The 22215-nt window shown below is 42.6% G+C and overlaps 1 protein-coding gene across 2 annotated transcripts in view; it reads right to left on the reverse strand.

The window, feature by feature from the left end:
• Positions 1-3359: 3359 nt before the first annotated feature.
• The window catches only part of rusc2 (RUN and SH3 domain containing 2), a 37136-nt gene continuing 18280 nt past the window's right edge, over positions 3360-22215 (reverse strand). Inside the window, exons 2-13 of one of the 2 annotated variants that reach the window (XM_010742855.3) lie at positions 19127-20880; positions 17687-18254; positions 11931-12617; positions 10845-11036; positions 10402-10566; positions 9147-9223; positions 8336-8510; positions 8081-8186; positions 7852-7898; positions 6658-7735; positions 6118-6288; positions 3360-5969 (exon numbers count right to left, since the gene is read on the reverse strand). In XM_010742855.3, the coding sequence (XP_010741157.3) occupies positions 5762-5969; positions 6118-6288; positions 6658-7735; positions 7852-7898; positions 8081-8186; positions 8336-8510; positions 9147-9223; positions 10402-10566; positions 10845-11036; positions 11931-12617; positions 17687-18254; positions 19127-20692 (5040 nt within the window). In that variant the 5' untranslated portion in view covers positions 20693-20880 and the 3' untranslated portion in view covers positions 3360-5761. The remainder of the gene's footprint in view (positions 5970-6117; positions 6289-6657; positions 7736-7851; positions 7899-8080; positions 8187-8335; positions 8511-9146; positions 9224-10401; positions 10567-10844; positions 11037-11930; positions 12618-17686; positions 18255-19126; positions 20881-22215) is intronic. The other variant, XM_019261133.2, reaches the window with a different exon arrangement.

Consider the following 22215-nt stretch of genomic DNA (forward strand, 5'->3'; position numbering starts at 1 on the left):
TCAGCAATTGTGCCACCAAGTAATAAGAACACATCAGGGAATCTTTTACATTAATATATAACTTTTGAAATAATCAACATAATCAATGGTTTACTTTTTCTAGCTACACATTTATTAAGTGGACACTGAAGAAATGAATTTGGGTTTTGAGTTTAAAGGGGCAATTTTCGATCGAAAATACCAAACCAAACCTAAACTCACTGATGTCGTATTTTCAGGTTCAGATTATACAATGAAATATGAAAACAGGCCTATGAATATTATATTCAATTTCTGCCTATAGATTCTCCTAAATGTACTCTTTCCCTTTAAACTAACAGATTTCTATCTTGTTGTTAGAGGCATACAGTACCAGGAGCTTGTGAGTGAGCTTGCACAACTCTCCTTTCATAGTAACTTAAAACCTTTACAGGCTTAAGTACATGACAAGTTAATTGGGCATCTCTTTGTAATCCTAATATTCAGAAGGACAACAATAATACATGATCGTAATCAGAGTGGAAATCATGAAATCAACTTTCTGATGATGAGCAGATTGAGTTTCGTGACCTTGGGGTTACTACCACCACAACATACCCATTTATCCAGGTAAACGATAATCTGAGAAGAAGAGCCACCTTTCAATCCTCTTAATCCTTATAAACTTCCTGGATAAATAAGGATCGTATTTAGTGCCAGGAATTTTGAGAAAATAATTACTGTAAATGACCAGGAAAGAAATATGAATAAGGTGAAGGGGTTCAATTTGAATACAACAAGATAAATGTGTGTCTATAGAGTCCCCTCCAGAAGTATTGGAACAGTGAGGCCAATTCCTTTATTTTTGCTGTAGACTGAAAAACATTTGGGTTTGACATCAAAAGATCAACATTTCAGCTTTTTATTTGAACCCACCCATATTTCATGTAAGCAAAAGTATTGGAACATGTGACTGACAGGTGTGTTTTGTTGCCCAGGAGCTTCTTGTTACAAGAACTACCACAGAATGTCTACAGTCAGTTTCAGATTTGGGTTTTGTTGTTCATGATCCCAAGCATATAAGCTCATCTGTGAAACACAGTGGAGGTAATGCCATGGCTTGGGCTTGCATGGCTTCTTCTGGGACGAGCCCATTAATCTACACTGATGATGTAACACATGATGGCAGCAGCAAAATGAACTCAGAGGTCTACAGAAACAGTTTGTCTGCTAATTTAAAGAAAGATGCAACCAAACTGATTGGGAGATCCTTCATCACGCAGCAAGATAATGACCCAAAACACACAAAGGAGTTCAACAGCGGGAAGAAGTGGAAGGTTTTAGATTGGCCAAGTCAATCTCCAGACTTAAATCCTACAGAGCATGCATTTTACCTGCTTAAGAGGAGACTGAAACAAAACAAACAACAACTCAAAGAGGCTGTGGTCAAAGTCTAGAAAGACATCACGAAAGAAGAATGGAAAAGATGATTCACAGACTTGATGCAGTTACTGCAAGCAAAGGATTTTCAACTAAATATTAGGTTTTATTCACTTTAATCTACTTTAAGTCTATCTGTTCTAATACTTTTGCTCGCATGAAAAATGGGTGGGTGCAAACAAAAGGTGCTATCTTCTACACTGTGTATCAGATCAAGATGTAAATACCTGGAAATAAAAGCTAAAATGTTGATCTTTTGTCTCATATTCATCTTTTGATGTCAAACCCAAATGTTTTCAGTCTACAGCAAACAATAAAGGAATTGGCCTCACTGTTCCAATACTCTTCTGGATGTCCTTTTCTGATGTCAGTATGATGCACACATGCACCTTCATCTATCAGATGTGCTCTAAACAGTTCTTTGGTAGAGAACAAAACTTTCCCATGTTGCCTAATCCATGCTGTAATGAGGGGAATGCAACCACAATTGATTTCCATAGTATATAGTCTTCCCTGTTCAGGGGAATCTACCTTGTGCTGACATACGCTTGAAAAACCAGTGAGTAAGCTAAGGCAAGTCTGGTCACGTTTCAATATTAAAATACTAAAATAAACATACAGTTGTACACGTGTAAATGTCATGTCATGTCTGAAACTAGGGGTGCCACATTGCACAAAACACCAACTCTTACATGATGTTATATAATGTCTATATAATGTATGTTCTATATTGGACTACAAATATTTTGTACATCTAAAATGAAGCTTAGTATATTGATATTGACTGAATAATGAATGCAATTAATACTTTAAAACAGTTTGAGTTGCATTTGAATTTATATAAATTGCCACTGAAATAGATTTACAGTAGATTTACTTACTTTCTCAGGTTAAACTTTATTACAACCATGTTTCATAGCTGAATGTGTCTTTAAAAATCCATAGACATCAATCTGCTGCTATAACAGCCTCCACTCTTCTTGTTTCAGCCATTTTTAAGATGTCCGGGCTGCAGGGATTTGTTCCTATTCAGCCACATAAGCATTAGTAAGGAGAACACTGATGTAAGGCAGTAAGGTCTGGCTTACAGTTAGGATCATGTTTCACCCAAAAGTTGTTGGATCCAGGATCTATATTAAGTTGCATATCAGGTCTGCACTAAGAGCCTGAATTATGCAATTCAGTGATCTGACAGCTGATTTGTCTCATCTTTTAAAACATCAGCACCATCTAGTGGCACAAGTGTATTCTTCTCCTTAACCAGGAAACATAGTATAGTCTGACTTCTAATACATGTTTCTTTCATTGATGTACTTGTGTCTTTCAGTAAGGGTTCAGATAATCTGTGAAAAAGGCTGCTGGTTGGAGAAAGTGTCCTCCATTTGATATATTATCTTTCATGGCAGATTGTGGGAAATACTAAATATTACTTATATTTACCTGATCTTTTGAGGATCAAACACTCAAAGTCCATGTAGAGTAAAGTCGCTGTGCTAAACTGAGGGAAAAAGTATCAAAACATCCATAAAATGAATCTCAGTGCATTCTTAGAACAAAAACTTTTGTTCTTCACTTTCCATCTATGTGCTAACAGTGTTACAAAGAGTCATAGTTTAACATCTCGTCACATTGAGCCTCTTGCTCTTCGATTGGTCTGTATGTAATGTACATTGCAGAGGAGCCAGTCAGTAAACTTTAATAGGAATAGACACTTAAAACGTTAGAGATGCTTTTGTCAGGTCAGTTTTGAGTAGTCTGACCAACAAAGGGATATTTAGCCATATTTTGGCCAAACTTTAAACATTCTAAATGTATCTGTAACCTTTCTACGGAGGTTCAACAGATCCAGAAACCTTAATGAAGCAAACTACAAACCTTTTTCATTCACCATTCTACAGTGTTTCATGCACACTTCAACGGTACACTGCATTCATGAACAAAAAACACGGGAGCCATTTAGGTTTGTGATCACATGAGCACTTTGTTATTTAACATCCATAGTAGTTTGATAATGTCATACTTATACATCATATAGCGTGGACACAGAGAGAAGAGCAGTGTCGCTGATGCGGAAGGTATTTACAGGCAGGAGGAGGCAGCCAGGGAGAGAGAAAGCAGATAAAAACAGAACAGAGACAAAGAAAGAAAGAAAGAAGGCACACAGCTTCTTTCTCTCTCTCTTTTATGTCACTCCTACATGTGTAGCATTTTAAAGCAGCACGACTTTAATCAAACGGCAAATTAAAACGGAATCTGTCTTTGCCTCTTAGCCCTGAGCCTCCACGTCTCTCTGCTTTCATCACTACTATGTGTTTGTTTCTGTCTGCCACATGTGAACAGGATGCCAATGAACAGCAAACTGCCTGGAGGACTGAAAATGACCCTTAATAATATAATAACTCCTTTATTATACCTCGCACTACCACGGCCAACTGTCATCATGGTTGTTAGCACTGAAACTAAAGCTTATACCTGCTTCCTGTATTAAACATAATTAATAAACCAGCAATAACATTCATACGTATAACTCTATGGCAAAACTTAACAATTGAAGGATTTAAATATATTTACAATTCAATGAAAATTGTTTACGCTGAAATCAAAAGGACTGTACAGACTGTACAATAATGCAACGAAAAAAATTACATCCTATGTAAGTTTTTCAAAAACTACACAATCATTCATTTATTTAATAAATGTACACTGATTTTATAACGTGTAATATTTGGGCTATGGCAATAATTTTAGTTATTTGTCAACTCATTTTGATCCTAAGGCCACGTTTGACACCTGGGCGTGACAGGTAGCATGTACATAGCAACCATGACAAAATGTGTTGGGGTTTTTCCTTTAAGCATCAAAAAATATCACCTCTATATCATCTCTATATCTGCGCAATACTTGTCGCAGAAGTCAACAAGAATCTCTGTAGACATAAATCTGTGGGAGACATCAGGTTAGACACGTTATAGCATATACAAAATATAATGCCAGCCTTTAAGTGTCTAACAGGGCAATTCTCCCTTTTTACCTCGAGCACTATAAGGCATAACTAAGATCGGTTACCTCTCTCTAAAGGCAACACATCCAACTAATTAGCAATCATTTTGTTAGCTAAGAGTTTCCAGGCTGGATCCCCAACACATTCAAAAAGGCCTCCACACATCTCCACAGCTCGGCTTTGCTTTCATTGGACATCCTTCCTTATTTTCTGAAACCGTCCATTTTAGATGCTTCCCTCAGCTAATTGGACTGGTCAATAAATAAATAGAACTCACCACATGTGTAAGTCATATATGCATTTACATTATGTACCAGTAGATCAAAATGCACATGTACAGCGCTTGGGTGTGTCCTCCTCAGAAGCCGTGAGGTGTCTTTTTGATGGGAGGTTTTGGGGGTGGTTGGGATAGGTGAGGGAGGCAGGATACTGCAGGAACACGTGTGATACAGGGTTGTAGGAGGAAAAGACAACATTTTGGCAAAGATTACATGCAGTTAAACAAAGTCAGTTCATCCCAGCTGTGGCAGGTCTTGTGAGGGAAGGGAGAGGGGGGGAAAAGGCTATGAAATATCCCCTTTGCTTTTCACTTGGGTTGAACAGCCGTCTAAACACACTCCTGTGTGGTTTTCTACACTTCTAATGACAACAAGCTGAATCACACCCTCTGCAACTGGAGTGGACAGCTTTTTGCTTTTACATCAACCACCTTACATCTCACCAAAAAAAAAAAGCAAGGATTCACCGGTTTATACATGAATAAAAAAAAATCAATCGCCACCAAGTAAGCAACAGGACATCAAACCTACTCCGGCGTTCGACTGGGGGGGAAATAATTAACCGCTGTGTTCAAAGTGTGGCACAGCTAGGTGAACATATAGACAGTACAGCCAAGTGCAGCTAGGTATAGTATATATTATATTGTGAAGTCTCCCATCTGTGAATAGCCTCTTTGTTTTCTTGGAAGTAGAGATGGATGATATATAGACTGGACAGTCACATAGTTAAGCTAGTAGCACAGCTTCACGCAGAGAGAGAAGCCCGTTGGAGTGTCTTTGGGTTTGTTTCTTGTCTGGTCTTTTGGTTTTTGGATGTATGCATGCATACTTGTCTGGATGTACCCTTGAAGTGGATGTGAGTTTGTGTTCAAGCCTGCATGCTTCCCTCGCATGTGTGTGTACATCGTCTTTATGATCATATTTTCTACCATGTTTTTTTTTATTTGTTTGTTTTGTTTTTTTGGGAATTGTCCCCAATGTTATCTCAACAGTTTTTTGTTTTCAGTAGTTATGTGGCAGTCTTGTGTGTCTTCAAAGCAGTTTGCCTTCATCTCGCATGAACTCCGCTTAGAGAAGTTTTGGCTCAGCACTGTCCGAGTCCAGTGGCATCCTGGCTTTCATCCATGTTTTTGAGGGTCACATAGATGATGGGAACCAAGCCCTGTGTGGAGCCCAGCGAGCACAGCAGCCAGTCTGGATCGGCCTTGCTCAGGACTCTTAGGGTATCACCCTTGTTGAAGCTCAGCTGGCCGGGCTCGGTGGCTATGTGGTGGCACAATGCTCGTACTTCACTGAGGAGTGACAGAGGGCATGGAGAGAGGGTGAGCAGAGTTGAATGAAAAAGCAAATGGACAGTCAAGTTTTAGTTTAAGTATAGAAATTCAAGCATAACGATATAAGTATAATCCCACTGAACTGAAGAGTATAGTATTTGCTTACCATGGAGACACTTGTTTGATTTCAGTTGGTTGGGTTGACCTCGGTGGAGGTGTAGTTTGGGTGTGAGTGGGAGTGACTGGAGGCTCTGCCTTCTTCCCACTCCCTGCTCCAATAGTCTGAGCTACAAGGTCAAGAACAGACCTATCCAGAGAAAGCCAACCTGATGGTGGCCTGAGAAAGAAAGACGCAATGTGGAAAAATGAAATTCACTGACAGAAGTAGTTGAAGTAGTAGCTGAAGTAAAGTTGAGCAAAAAGGTTGACATTTTAAACAATAAGGCTGATTCATAAAGAGCCAAACCGACAACATGCTCTCTCATACTTTCTAACTTCCCTATGCACTCAGTCCCAAACCCATTAGCTCCTTCTGACAGCTCAAAATTAAATAGCTGGACACTGTAGTAGGAAATAGTGTTGGGGACTTTTTTCTACTGCAGATTAATACCCTCTAGTAACTTTTCATGCCCCACAACAGCATGTGTGGTATTAGTAGTATTTTAATCAGATTTATTGACAAAATGTATTTATCCTTTTAACTTACCTTGTCGTTGGAGCTTTTGTCCTTTGTTCAGCTCCCTCCCCCCTTGAAGGAGAACCAACACTAGATCCAAAGAGCCTGCTCCAGCGCAGACTTTGTCCCTGAGAGGGGCTTTCCACTTGGGCTGCTACCTGGGCTCCTGTACCTGCTACCTTAGGAGGTTTGATCTCTTTCTCCTGGCTGACAATGGACTCTGGTGGGCTGCCCATCCATGATGGCCTTCCCCTGGATCCAGCTGACTCCCTGCTAGAGCTGCTGCTGCTTTTCCTGCTCCTGTACCCCTCCCCTTCTTGGCTTGACTCGGCCCCCTCCACCACTCCCTCCCTGGTTGGCGGTAGCTGGCCACGTCGCCTCTCTGATGACTTCTTCCTCTTTTCAGTCTTAACAAACTTTGCCCCCGCTGTAGATTGGTCAATGTAAACCTGGGAGGACTGCATGAGTTGGTACCACCAACCTGCCTGTCTCTCTTGCCGCTGACGCCCCTCCTCTGCCATATCCCTCTCTTTTTCTTTCCTCATGTCCTTCTCGTGTCCATCCTCACCTTCTCCTTGGCTCTCTTGTCCTACACCTTTCACTCTCTGCCCACTCATCCCCCTCTCTTTCCAGAGATTGGCGAACCCTACTTCCATCATTGTCTGTCTGCTAGCAGGCCTGGCAGTCATGCTCTCCGTTGTTGCCCCCTCTTTCTTCAATCTTGGATTCAATCCCGTTCCCTCTCTTCTTGACCCGACACCTTCCATCCTTGGCCATGTTCCCTCTCGTCTCAGCACCGCCCTGTCTTTCTTTACCTCTGAACTTGAGTCTCTGACCATTTCGCTTACAGTGGTGCTCCATCCTCTCATTAGCTGGAAGGTGGAACGAGTCGACTGGTCCACACTCTGGCCTGCGGAGCACAGCTGCTCCTTACGACGGAGGTGCTCCTTGCCCTTTTGGAGTAGGTGTGGTTCAAAGAGCAGATCCAGGTCAAAGGGGAGGAGCGACAGTGGCTGCAGTAGGAGGAGGAGCTCCTCAAAGAGTGGCTGGCACGCCCCCTGTGACAGGGGAAGGAAACCCCAGGGGTTGTAATGTGCTGCTATAATATCTGAGGAAAGGAAGGATGAGATTCAGAAGAAGAAATGCACATATGGACATCAAATTCTGGGTATGTGAAGATGAATAAATGATGCACGAGTGACCAGCTACAATTTGGAGTCTTACCTTCATGTGTGTAGAGGTGACTGAACCAGAATTCCAAAGATTTCAGGCTGAAATAAGAAGCAAATACACTTTTTAAACCATTTTTAGGCATTATGTGTGTATGCCATCTGTCATTTGATATATTGGTATTATAAAAATGGATTATAGCTTCTGAAAGGGGTCCTGACACAAATATATGAAATAATATCTATGACAATGAGAGTAAAAACCAAGATAAAGAAATACTCACTTGAGCAGGCCAAAGATAAAGGCGTTGAGTCTCATGCTGTGACTGGTGAGCTCAGAGTACTGGCTCACCTTTGAGAACAGGCTGTGGAGAACATGTGTTGACGGACCTGATGGACACAAACGCATAATTACCCATGAGTACCCACCTATTACCTCATATGGTTTCTTTCACAATAACATATCATTTTACCAGAAACTTCTTTTGAACAGTTTTGGCCCAAACAAAAATAGTAAAAATATACACCACTGTTCTGACCCAGCTGTGTCGAGGCCTCCACCACGCTCCAGGGTTGACAGCGACGCTGTCCTATGATCAAGTCCAACACATAGGCCTTCAGACCATCCTGTAGCACCTCACGGAGGGCAGGACACAGGTACTTCAGGATGAGGTGACCCACGTTGGGACTCACCCAACTGTTTCCCAGCTTAGCCTGGCAAGGTTGCGGGAGAAACATGAGGGGAGAAAGGAAATGAAAGTGAAACAAGACAGGAAACAGGGAGGTGACATGTCAGATCAAAGGTCAAAAACCTCTTTTGTTTGTGTAGATAAATATCTGTTTGCTTAAACCTTTAAACCAGGAAAGATCGAAGGCTGTGTTTGCCTGCCCTTGTGTTCTCCAGACAGATCTGCAGCCTAGTTTACTATCAGCTCTATTTCGTGCCAGAAATTGAGTTTCCAAAGAAAGCGAAAGTCACAGGGGACCAATTCATTTTAGGAAAATGTTTGTGGTAGTTGTCCCATGGCTTATGTGCTGTATAATTAATATAATAACAGACAAGACCGATAATACCAAACAAACTCTCGCACATGTGAACCCTAAACATGATTTAAGTGACATTAAACTTGAAAAGACACATCTGGGAAAAAGCACCAACCAAGATTTTTATACACCAACTTATCTTTGCTGTTGCATAAATGGTGAATGTGAGAAAACAGTTGGTGCCACATTAGCATGACACAAATGTGATTCACCAAGTGTAATCTCTCTTGTACACTACGCTGCAGTGGTAGTAAGCAGTCAAGCCGTCATTAGTAGTCGTCAATATGATCCACCAAAAACTCCTACCTTCACGTCTGGGTCTCGACTGGTGCCAAAGTGTGCCACAATCAGATCCACTGCTGTGTTCACGGCTTTCACCAAACCTGACAGAGGTAAGCAAGGAAAGAATAAAGAAGGAGCGTCAATGATCCTCTTTGTCTACAAGTTATGGTGTCTTTGCAATGAATGTGTCTTTTTAAATCTCCTTTGCAGGGAGTTGAGGGGCATAGCTGTGTCCTTCACAGTCTTTGTCCTTGCACTCTACATGATTCCATTGTTTTGATTTACTAAGACAGCAACTAGTTGTGCAATAAACAGCTGGGACTCTTTTCTAGGCATTTGTGTGCAGTCAGCCTGCTCAGCAGTGTTCAGCAGATGTTGGTCCACACAGAGAATTAAACCTGGATGATCCAGTTGGAGGATGATCACTGCTCATTACACGAAACCCTGCTGCCTCAAGAGGCCTTGAATTACTCTCCTTACTGTCAAGCACCTTTCTGCTCTGAGAGGCACTTGATTTAACCACCTTTTAACAGAACCGACTCTCCTTGACAACAACACTGCATCCTCAGGAAATGTGATTCTCTGAACAGTAATCTGAGAATGCTGTTTGACTCTGTAGCATTATTTTGTGGCTCGCAAGTGTATACCTCTATTGACAGCTTTCCATTATGTTTATTTATTAACACAAATGAACATGCAAACGTTGTGTTATTCTTTTGAAGACTCTTAGTACAAACAAATTAAAGGAAGCTAGGAGTCAAACAGAGGCAGTGAGTTGGAGACAGGACAGACAGTCAAGTCTGCAACTCCAAGTTATTGTTGTATGTTTATAATTTATTGTTGCATGACTGTGTGATGCTTGAATGGAAAGGTATGACACTTTCAGAGGTGGAAAGAAGGACTGGAAACGCCAGAAAGGCTGCAAAATCTGCCAAGTGTTCTGTGGTCACTTTAATTATAACTCAGTATATGTAGCTGAAATGGAACAATGTCTCTTTAGAACCTGTAATTGTGTGACTGAAATTGACATTGACATGAGGAAGGCCATGAGATGTGGCTGAAAGCCTCAGAAACACCAAATAAGGTGATGTGATGAGATTTTTCTGTTCAATCTCTATTAAATTCCATAGTTCCTAAAGATTTCCTGGAAGAGTTTGACAAATGCTGCATCAGCACTCACAGACAGCAGTGAATGAATGCAGTGAGCATTCAACAGGAGAAATCAAGTCATTTAGCAATTCAATATTTAGAGACTTCCCACTGTCACTGACACGCTCACCTCTCTTCTGTGTCAGGTCCACAGAGATGTGTGAAGAAGAGCAGGAGGAGGAGGAAGTTGAAGCGTCGGGGGAGAGGCAGAACTCCTCCGGAGGCTTCTCGGTCAGGGAGAAGTAGTCTGGCAGGAAGTCGCTGTAGCTGTGCTGCAGCTTAGCTGATTGACCCACTGAGACACACACACACACACACACACAGATAAGACATGCATATAATCACACAACGCCACTAAAAGCATGAGAAGCTTCAACTGAACACCTTTATGAACCTCTAACATATTTGTTTTCCTGCTGCAATCTTTTTTCACTGACTTTACAGTCTCATAATGCATTCTTTGGTCCTCAACTCCTAAAAAATGCATTACTAATTTAAGTATCCAAGGCTATTTTTCCAGATATATTCATAATCCTGCATTGGTTCCTACACTGTCAGTAAAATTATGAGCACCATTGAGCCGTCCCAGTGTGTGGCCAGAGAGGGCTGAGGGAAAATCGAACACGTTCCGTCTAGCAGGTCGTGGGCCGCTACCCCTTCTGGGTTCCAGGCTGCCAGTGTGCCCCCCTGAGACTCTCTCCATTCCCAGAGGGTTTCGACGACGGTACTCCCTCCATTTGAGAGCCTGGGGAGAGAGGTGGTGTGCTGTTGGGGCGGGGAGGTGTTATGATCAAGGGGTTGGTGGTCGGGTTAAGGTTGATGAATGGATTATTGAGTAGATGGATAAAATAAATATATGGGAGAAAGACAGAAGGAAAGGGGCAAGTGGAAAAGGTGAAGGGAGGACAGTGGAAGAAAGAGAAAAAGGCAACAGTAAGAATGTACAAGAGCTTAGCTCTTAATTACACAGATCTTAATAACTTTCACAGGAGTGAAACCCCGAACACTAACGCGGTGAAGTGTTTCATCCTTTGTTCACAGCTGATGATCAATTCAGAATCAAACATGGAAGAAACCTGTTGCAGCACTGACATGTGCACATGTGGTTTCAAAGCTGGCATTTCTCATTAACCGTCCATGTTGCTGTGAGAGTTTATTAATGTCAGACTAGTAGCTGCAAACAACTCATTTAAATTGTAGCTCCTTTTAATGTAAATTTGTTGACTGATTGACCGAAGAAAGCAAACACAAAAGTGCAGAGGAAGAACAAAACAAGAAAGATGACCATGGTCATCGAGTTTGAAGACTAATCGGTGGACGCAGTATAAAATATCTCATGAAGAACCCAGCAGCAAAAGTAGATTTTAACTTGTGAGGTCACATTTTCAGCACACAAAGTTTGATGTTGATGAAGCTGGGTGTTTAATCAAAGCTGCACACTTTTGTCTCCCCCTTCTGGCAGTGAGAGTAATTACACAAACACTGTTGATGCGTGCTCATGACCTATGCCTCCACCATACTGCCAGTTGTTTTAGCCTAGTGTTCACATAAAACACCTGGTGGTGATGGGCTTAATCAGCATGATGTGAACCTTTGGCTTGAATGTACAAGCTTATGATCTGGAGATTTCTAGAGAACTAAAATTGTTCTGAATCTTACCATTATGTGTCCTGGCTCCAGATCCTTTGCTTCCGTCCACACTTCCAGAGTCCAGACAGCCCAGTGGGCTCAGTGTGTCACTTTGGAGTGCTGGTAAACTGGCCAGACCTCCACGATGGAAACAGTGTCCCTGCAGCGCTGGCAGCATTGGTGGCACAATCCCTCTCTTCACCCCCAGGGATGGAGGTGGAGGAGTAGTCGTCACTGGCACTGAACCTCCTCCATGCTTACCCGTCGGTGGGGTGTGCAGAAGGCCTAGGCCTGCTGAAAGTGGGCAGGAGAGGCTGTGTGGTGGCTGAGGACTTGGGGTGCAAGTGGAGCAGGTTCCAGAGCTGGGTGCCCCCTGGAGCCGAACAGGGGAGTAACTCCCAAGAGGCGAAGGTCGAACTGAGCCAGGAGGAGGGCCTGCTGCAGCCAGAGTCCCCTGGTACCTGTGCACATTTTCAGATGCATCTTCAACGTCTTCCCCGACTGGGCCTCCAGAATCAGAACCAGAGCCTGAGCTGGAGCGAGGCTGCATCCCAGAGGCGTAGCCTGTTAGCAGGGGCAGCAGAGGCTTGGGCTGCGGGGGCTTGGAGGCGAACTGGTGGTGGAAGGTGAAGGGCTGGATGGGGAGGGTGGTGGGCCGTTGGTCCTTCCTGTAGCGGACAACGGTCGTGCGGCTGTCTGAGGAACTTGAGAGACCACCTGGATGAGCACAAGAAGGAGAAGAAAAAAGATGGAGGAGTCACACTAAGCGTAAAGGGGAAAGAACTGCACCACTGTGCCACCCTGAATCAACACCTTTCCTAACAAAAAAACCTTCATGAAGGAAGGATTTATTTATATCAGAAGAGGATTGTAACATAATCTATTAGTTCAGTTCTGGCAACAATTTAGAGGTGCAATTAGTCAGTAATTAGCTTTTTGATGAGAATCAGTTGTTTAGTGAATATAATGTTAGGAAATAGTCAAATATATCCATCATAATTTTCCAAAATCCACATCTTCTACTCAACTACATGTATTTTCAGCCAACAGTCCAAAACCAAAAGAGATACAGTTCAAAGAGCAAATGCTCATGTTTCAGAAGCTGGAAGCAGTTAAAAAACAATTAAATATTCATAACTAGTTCTAGTTCTGTAGATGAACTAATCGATTAATCCACTAATCCTTTCAGCACTGAAGAGTATAAACATGAAGGTTAAAATAGAAAGCAAAAATACAGAAAACTGCCCAGTCACGAGTCACAAAGATCAGCCGACCTTATCACAGTTAACCATGTCACTGTTAGACATTGCTCTGACAGGCCCATGTGCACACACACACACACACACACACACACACACACACACCCATACCCATACAGACACAACACACATTCAGAGAAACACACAAAGACATACAAGTACACTAAACCTGAAGGCACTGCGTCAGGAGAGACAGCGAGGAGAAGCCTTTTTCTGCACTTCTCTGCCAGAGTCAGTATCTATCTAGTGTGTTTTTCTGTGTGCCTGTGTCTGTGTGTGTGTTCCTAGATCCAGTGCTGTGTATGACAGACAGAACGTGTGTGACGTCGACGGTGTTGTGCAAGCTGTTTGTCACCCCAAGGCCGGCCCACCGTTGCCACCTGAGCCTGCAGCAGTGACGTCTTTCAGCCACAGAGGGTGACATTGAGCTGCTGTAGAAATACGAGAGAGGAGGGAGGCCCGCTACACACCCAACAAGCCTGAGCTCCCACTGGGGATGGAGGATAGAAACACTCCCTCTCAGTCTCTCTTATAACTGCTCCGTCATCCCTCTAATTGCCTTTTTTTCCCTCTTCGTCTCCATCTCTTTTTCTCTCCTCGCCCACCTCTCCTCTTTCTCTTTTCTATCTGCTTCCTCGCTGCCTCTTCTCTTCCTCTTCTCTCTAGCTCCTCTCTTCCTTCACAGAAGAATCCATTAGAGGGCCGAGGCTTTTCCTTTGCAGCTCCACGCTTCACGTTAGCATCATTAGCAAGAGATCTACGTCCCAGAGGCTTTTAAAGAGGCCTGTATGCTGCGGTGAAACAAACGCAGCTGACTCAAGTGAAGTCTGATGAATAATACATTCACTGAGATTCTGCACATCTCTCATTATAATCTGAAATCACCACAGTCGGATGTTTTTAAAAAGGCACGTATAAGACACAATTTGTTCTTAGTGATGACCTGTTTCCACAAATCTCTTGATCATCTTTCCATTGGCTTCCATGTTATTGTCATTTCTTTTCTCACTGAAACTGCAAGCTCTCTTTTGTTTTAGCATGTGAACTGATGGACTCTGAAAAGAGAACAACCTGTACATTCAGCAGCAGTAATAATAACTGTTAGATATCTGTTTTACCTTATTATTCATGTTATTGTGTTTTTTTCTGTGTTTAGAAATCTAGAGAGCTGATATGACAAATAAGATCCCAACTAACAATTATTTTCAGTATAATATCAATGCAGATCGTTTATGTAATTCATGGATTAATCCATTTTCTCTCTAAAATGTCTTTAAATGTCTTGTTTTCTCAGAAACCCAGACATACAAGTACAATAATCAAGGTTTTCTATCATAGAACAGTATAAAAAGCAACAATTCTACACTGTACATATTATAAATATTATATTTGACAAGCTGAAAGAAGTGATTCTTTGGCAGTTTTTGCTTATTAAATATATTGTACTGTATATGTAAACGATGGCTCTCTTCAACCTTCAATATTGACTTGTGGACGTAAAAAGGTTTACACATCTATTTTACTGTTTTTTCAAAAGAGGTCTGGGTGGAGGCAACCTAGGAATGCAGTCCTGCATGCCTACCAACATATAGTACATACCATTTATATGGCAGAGAATCACACATTTTAGTTGTTTTGCGTAAATGATTAGTTGAAGCCACAGGGGTGCCGTTTGTTCATGAGAATTTATATATATGATGAATCTTTGTTTTTCAAATGTACATAAATTGATTTGGAAGCTCCAGCTTATATAACACTGTGAAGGTGGACAGCTGGAGCTTCCTGGGACATTCCTCTCCTGGTACACACACTCTTAACTGTCTCTGGTCTTATTCCAGAGGAATTCCAAGCACTCGCTGCTTGCGTGTGTGTGTGTGTTCATTTTACCAGACACACACAGCATGTGGCTGTGACTGAGTTTCATAAGGTGGTGGTGGTGGTGTCTATTCCTGTAAAACATCTTTTCTGATAAATAATTCTGCACTCAGAGAGAATATTTCACTGTTTAATGAAATATCATGATTGAGTTAGATGTCCTTCTTCAGTGTCTGAAGCCTTGATGAAGGGTCAGAACGAAACAAGACGCCTTTCATCTAATTGAATTTGATTTAAAAATATAATGTCTTAGTCACCATGACCCTGCTTCTTTGTATGCCCTGTTTAAACCAACACTGTCTTCCTCACATACTGCACATGCCTCTGGGCCATATTCACACATTACAGCCTGTTCAGATATTCCCACTGCCTCATGCACTCTGCAAAAATTTGCAAATGGTTATATCCACAAGGTCTATAATATTCCTCCTTACATTCCCTACTTATGTTGGTAAGATATTTGATGTATACATATAACTATAGACAATAGTATTTTATTACCAATGTGTTGCAGAGTAGAATTCATGGCTTGAGACCATCATTAAAACAGACAAACTATAATGTTTGCCTATAATAACCCACATACTCATCACAAAATGAAGCACTGACTGATCTGTCGTTTTAGCTAGTTTGTCTCGAATTCAAATTCAGTCTAAATAAATGTATCATATTGTTCAAATCCATTTAGAAAATGGAGTTTTTCATATGTCTCCCTCTGCAGAGAGGCCAGAATCAGCTCAGTTACAGAACAGCACAACAGGATGTGGCAGGAATAATAATACATTTCTGCCACTAACTTTCACTGGATGTTTTATCCACTGGTGCTACGTGTGCAGAATTTTAACATAAATGAATATTTCAGTAGTTAAATTTGGAGTAATAAAACGACTCGATACATTCTCTGATGACACTGACAGCTACTGTACTACTGGCCGCCATGCTGCTGAGTCAGTTTTCACAGATTGCTCAATTTTGGGAAACAATCAAATGCTTCAAATGGATGCTTGTCACTCACTGGTTTGTTAACCAAGCAAATAGCGTCTAGAAGGTCATCATTTCTATTCACCATTTGAATAAAACATCAACACTGTGAGTCGCAGCACCTTTCAATGACACAAGTGCAATGACAGCAAGTAAATGTTTTGTAGAGAAAGAGAGGTGACACAATTTTTTTTTTCTGTCAGCATCAAGGAGCTTCTGTAACTTTCCCTGACCTTCCCTTGTTTTTGGGACAAGTTGGGCCTACGGGCTCTCTGAATCAGAATAACACACACACACACACACACACACACACACACACACAAATGCAGCAGACCAACACGTAGCTCAGCATGCTGATGTGGGGGGGTTCTGCACCTTTATCTCCTCTCCCACCTCATTGTTATTCAGAACAGGTTTGGCCCACTTTCAACCCTTCATGAGCTGAGGATACACACTTCTCGTCACTTTGTTTGCGGCACATTTATACATGCTGGCACAAGGGTATTTCCCCACCCCCACACACAAAGTTAAACATGTAGAATCAAACAAACATACATACTGTATGTGTATAACCATACAGAAAACAAAAACAGCATACTCAATTACTTTTTTTTTTAAAGATTTTTTTTTGGCCTTTTATGCCTTTAACAGTACAGCTGAAGATAGACAGGAAGCAGGGGGCAGAGAGGGGGGGAGTGACACGCAGTAATTGGCCGTCCGATGCAGGATTCGAACCGGGGCCAACTGCCTTAACCCACTACGCTACCGACCGCCCCTTAAAAAAAGGACCAGACAATCAGTAAGATGCCATTCATGAACAAATAACTATGTGGACAATCTCCACCTCCCATGCAGTCTACTGACTGAGAGACATCATCTGGTATTATGCTGAAGATGGACAGGGAAAGAGGACACGCAAGGTGAGCAGATTAAAGTAGTGTGCGAGTAAACACTAAAATAAGGTGCGGAATATGGTAATGTATTCAAAATACACCCACCCAGGTTACACCTGTCATTCTGTGAGAAACGCTGCAATGGGTCCTCAATGTGTATTCAGTGACTTTTTCTGTACTAGCACAGTGTTTTAATATACAAGTACTGTATATTTTACATACACACATACATTATCTGTAACCGCTTATCCTCACTAGGGTCACGGTGGGGCTGGAGTGTATCCCAAGTCGCCAGTTCATCACAGGGCACTGTAAATCTTATTACTTATTATTTATCTATCTTATTTTGTGTAGCATTTTTATTTTTCATTTTTGCTGTGGTATCGTTTCTTAATACATAGTATCATATAAAAACAATTTCAGCATTCAGAGCGGTGAGGAGACACCAATTTCTCCATGAACAATCAGCAGTGCAGCCACAAGGCAGGTTATGTTTTAAATATGGGGGCAAGTCAATTAAAAAAAATTATGTAATTACTAATTAGTTACTAAAACAGAAGCAGATAAGGCAAAACTGCAAATATGGATGGTTTCTTACAGCTTTGACTGTAAAAGAAGTTAGACAGATTTTTAGATAAATATTAACAGAAAAGATTTAAATGGCTTAAGTAAAAGGTGGACAGTCACCATCCATGTTCCTCAAGATTTTTTACAGTAGTATTTATTAATCATTTAAACCGATAAATAAATAAGATAGATATAGTTAAAGGTGACGTACCTTCAGCCTTGGCCCTTGTCTCCCTCAGCCCTTCCAGGTGTCGCTCAATGCTGCCTTGACTGTAACATCTGGTGAAGGGTACAGGTGACAGGTTGTCAACCTCCACGCGCTGCTCCGGGATCGGGGAGAAATCCACAGAGGACTGGGAGTGGGTGGAGTAAGTGGAGGAGAAAGGGTCTGCAGCTGCTTTCAGTGATGGGGACCCTCCTGTGCCTCCGTTTCTCCGCTTGCTTCTCGCGATCTCTGCAAAGGAGGTGACTCGTGGAGGCGGAGGCGGGGCCGGGGCGGCGCCCTCGCTGAGCCGGACGGGGCAGCTCAACATACGCTCCAGAGATCCGAGACGAGGAGATGGAGACTTGTCCAGGTTGCGGTCGTAGCTGCGAGAGCGTGGACGGCTTCCTGAGGTTGCCCCACCTCCGATGACACCCCGTCCACCCACGGGAGGGGAGACGTTGACGTACACCTGGCCTTCAATCACAGCAGGAGCAGCTTCATCCCCGACAGCTGCCTGCTCATTCTTCTTCTTCTTGGCGTCCTCGTCTTCTTCATCATCACCATCATCATCTCGCTAAATAAAAATAAATGAGGAAAGAAAAATCACACCGGTTCAATTTACTTATCAGATACCAACCATGGTGAAGAGGTTCTTAAAAATATTTAGGACAGCAAATCCACAGGAAACAGACCAAAAATGAATGTACCTTCAAGCCATTTGTTGCTATAGTAGCACTGTTACTGACTACAGCTCTGCATAACTGCTAAAATAATCCTCAGACATGATATCAGATAACTCCAGACAGTGGCTGTGATCTAAAATGAGTCAGTGCCAGACTAATACCAGTGTCTTAGCTATTTGAAGTCCACTGTTACTGTCATGGTCACAGTTCTTTTATTTATTTTATACCATTTAGCTGCTATTCATGCACATGTCGTTTTTGCATTAGTCGTTTCCTTGACAGGTTTGATGTCATGTTTGACCAAAGGACTTGTGTCTCTGCTTGCTATTTGCACTGTGAGTACTTCTTGGTGTAAGTCTACATACACTGCTTAAAATTGATTAATGTAAATGCAATGCTACAGTTAATGAAGGAAAAAAAAAGTCCTTGGAAAATCAGTATTTTCAAGAATATTTTTCATGATGTATAACACAGATTATGTTTCTCTTGTTAACATTGAGTACCTGACCATTAACATTACAAGAGAGCTAACAACCAGAGAGCCTAAACAAAAGAAGTTTAATACCAAAAAACAAGTAAATGCTCATTTTTAATTTAGATATCAATGAGACAATTATTCCAAGAATATGAAAACTGCTTGTGTGCAAGGGTTGATTGAGTGGAGTAGTATAATGATGACATGTAAACCTGTCTATCGTATAAACCATTTCAGGAATCCTCCTTGCGATTTGTTAAAACCAGTAAGGCAGGAGTCTTCACTCACCCTGGATGGCTCTGCATCTTCGTCTTCTTCTTTCATGCCCTCTTCATCAGCTCGCTGCCTGAACAGGAAGTACTCACTGGGTTGTGTCGGGGTGGGGCTGCCTTTGCTGTGCTCATCGGAGCAGCTGTTGACCGAGGAGCCTGCAGGACTCGGGGATGACTGGGATGAAAGGTCACAGGTGACCAGTTTGTAGTAGTTCTGTGTGGCGACAACCAGGCGTGCCTGACTCTGCAGACAGGACGCGAGGTCTCCCGATGATCCAGAATGTGGAGGGTGGTAGGAGTTGCAGTTGGCGTCAAGGTCAAGAGCCCCCTGGTGCTCTACTGCGCAGGAGCAGGTGGATGAGGTGGAAAGGTGTGGTTCGCGGATGAGAGGGAAGGTGCTGCCAAGGCAGGAGGGTTGTTGCTGTAGTAAGGGAGGTTCAGTTGGGGAGGTGTGAAGGTCCAGATAGAAAGCGCCTCTGGTTGAGTCTCGCTGGTTTCCCGGTGGATCAGAAACAGACGAGGTACAGGAGTGGTCAGCGGAGCTGTTGAGGTTGGTGTGCCCAGAGATTGGTGGCTTCTCTGGGACGCCATTGTTCATCTTGTTGTAAATTGCGCTGAAGTTTACAAGAACGCCATCCGAGCTGTTGCAAGAAGAGTCGCTGCCGTAGCCCTGCTGGCACTCTGAGAAAGGCTCCGGGAAGGCTTCTGGGAAGTGCTGAGGGTAGTTCTGAGAGAGTGCACAGCACGAGCAGTGCTGCATGGAGGAGCTGGAGGAGTACGATCCTGTCTTGCTGCTTCGTCCACACCTCATAGGATGATCTTCATCCTCATCATCACCCCAGTCATGCTCTCCACAATCCATGGACATGTTGGAACCACTGCTACCGTGGCGCCGCTGGGTGTCCAGTCCTAGAATATCCAGGTCCTCCAGGTGGCTGGAAAGATCCGAGGCCACAACCCTCAGGGACTCCCGACTGCTTCCACCCACTGAACTGTGCAGAAGGAAGGGCTCTGAAGCAAAGCTAAGGTCATGTAAGTGGAAAGAAGCTATCCCGTCATCGAGAGCACTCGTGTCACTATGGAGGTGAAAAGAGGAGTCTTCTAGGTAACCACTGAGATTGTCAGCATCCTCTTCCTCCTCTTCTTCATCTTCGTCATCTTCGGTGTTCAACAGGAATGGATTATGACGCAACGGATTCCTGCTCCTTGGTTTGGCTCTGGGTAATGTGTGAGCTGTAATCAGCTGGTCCTCTGAATTGCTCGAGGTGAATGATGAATCATCGCTTGCAGTGCTGCCTCCTCTTCCGCCACCTTTCCTCTCTCTTCCTCCGTTGTGGGAGGACCAGGAACCCCCAGAAGTCTGGATCAGACTGTTGTAGAGAAGAGCCTCTCGCTGAAGGACGTCTCTCTCGGGAAGAGAAGTGGTACGACTCAAGCCCAGGTTTTCTGGCGGGCTAAATGGATTGCTCCTCTTCAGCGAGGCTCCACAGCCACCCTGCCGCCCACCTGACACCTGGCAGTGCACAAGGGGGATATGATGCACAATCAGGGTTTCACCTGACAGCTTAGGAGGGCTGTCCATGGTACAAGAGGAGGAAGGAGGGTGGGACTGAAGCAGAGGGAAGCCCTGTGTGGGTGAAGGGGCAAGGTAGATGTCTGTTGTGTTGAAAGTTGTTTTCAAATTGTGTTTGCTGGGCCTATCTCTGCAGGGCTGCCAGGGATTTGGAAGGAGAGGTCGGGGAAGTCAACACCGTGGTCAGAGTGATACATCTGGAAAATAAGAACAGACACAAAGCGGAAATAAGTTATAAGAGCAGGCAGAGTAGGCACCAAAGCGCACAAAAATTCCACATGTAGACTACATGGTTGCAAAGAGTCATGTAGAGAAAATAGAGTAAGATGATAATGTCCTTACAAACAATGTTTTTCCTCATTGTAGTTTAATGTCAAAACCAACCTTTAAGTTTAGGAACGAATGTTGAACATTAAGTAGAATTTAAAAAAGATAATTTAAGTTGTACTCCAGCAATTTAATTATGTTGTTGGGGGCATGAGAGTCACATTTAAAAAATAAAGAGGCCAAGTTATTATTGACTTAATTATTGGGTCAAACTCCAAAAACACAGGTATCCTAGTGTAATACAACTCTGGATCCAAACTTTCTGTTACAATTGGTAGTGTCCAAGCCAAAGAGATAGACCTGACATGACCAGGGGTTATTTTCTCATACCTCTTGAACTTCAGAAAACCTTACACGACTGCTGTATTATGAAAATGAATGTTTAAATACTCTACAACCTCTGTATTTCCTTTTTTGTATAGCCTAATATTTGTGCAGCGGCCTCAGCAACAGTACAGAACAGAACAGGGTGAGTCAGCACCATGTGAACTGGAAAGAAGTGACATCCATCCACACACACACACACACACACACACACACACACACACACAAAGCAGCTGACTCTTAAACAGCCCTATGATCTCATCCCCGTTCGCGTATTACACCCTAAATGACACTCACACACATACCGATGCGCACAGGGCACAGCAACTGTTCCCCTCACCATCAACTGTTGCTTTAAATGAGAATACATCCATCACAGCTACAAATTAAAAGCATAAAAAGCCACCCTCACAAAAAATGATTAAGAATGTTGGATTTAACACTGTTAAATGCAGTTTAACAGCTGGCAGACACTGAGAGCCTTCTTCATTTGTTTATGGTGATTTTACTATTAACTAAAATGTGGAAATGATTCACCCTCGTTTGTCAGTACAGCTGTTTTTAGGTGGATGGATATCTCTGTTGCCAAGGTTACTGGACAGCCTCAGTGTCTACTAGCCATCATGCCAGTCCAAGGTTAATCCAATTTGGCTGGTGTAAGATAATTCATCCTTTGTAATGTCTTTCAGTTCCTAGAGTAAAGATTCAAATGACCTGGACTAGGAATGAAAGTATTATGAGACCCGACTAAGATTTTGAGTAATCCCTCTATTATAAGTGCTTAGTCAGACATAATCCCAGATACAGTAGTCTGATTAAAAGCAAATTGGAAATGAAATTTAGATTTTTAAATATTTATGTGGAAAGAAAGGAAGTAAAGA

Source organism: Larimichthys crocea, chromosome III, assembly GCF_000972845.2.
Source record: "Larimichthys crocea isolate SSNF chromosome III, L_crocea_2.0, whole genome shotgun sequence".
NCBI classification, from domain to species: Eukaryota; Metazoa; Chordata; class Actinopteri; family Sciaenidae; genus Larimichthys; species Larimichthys crocea.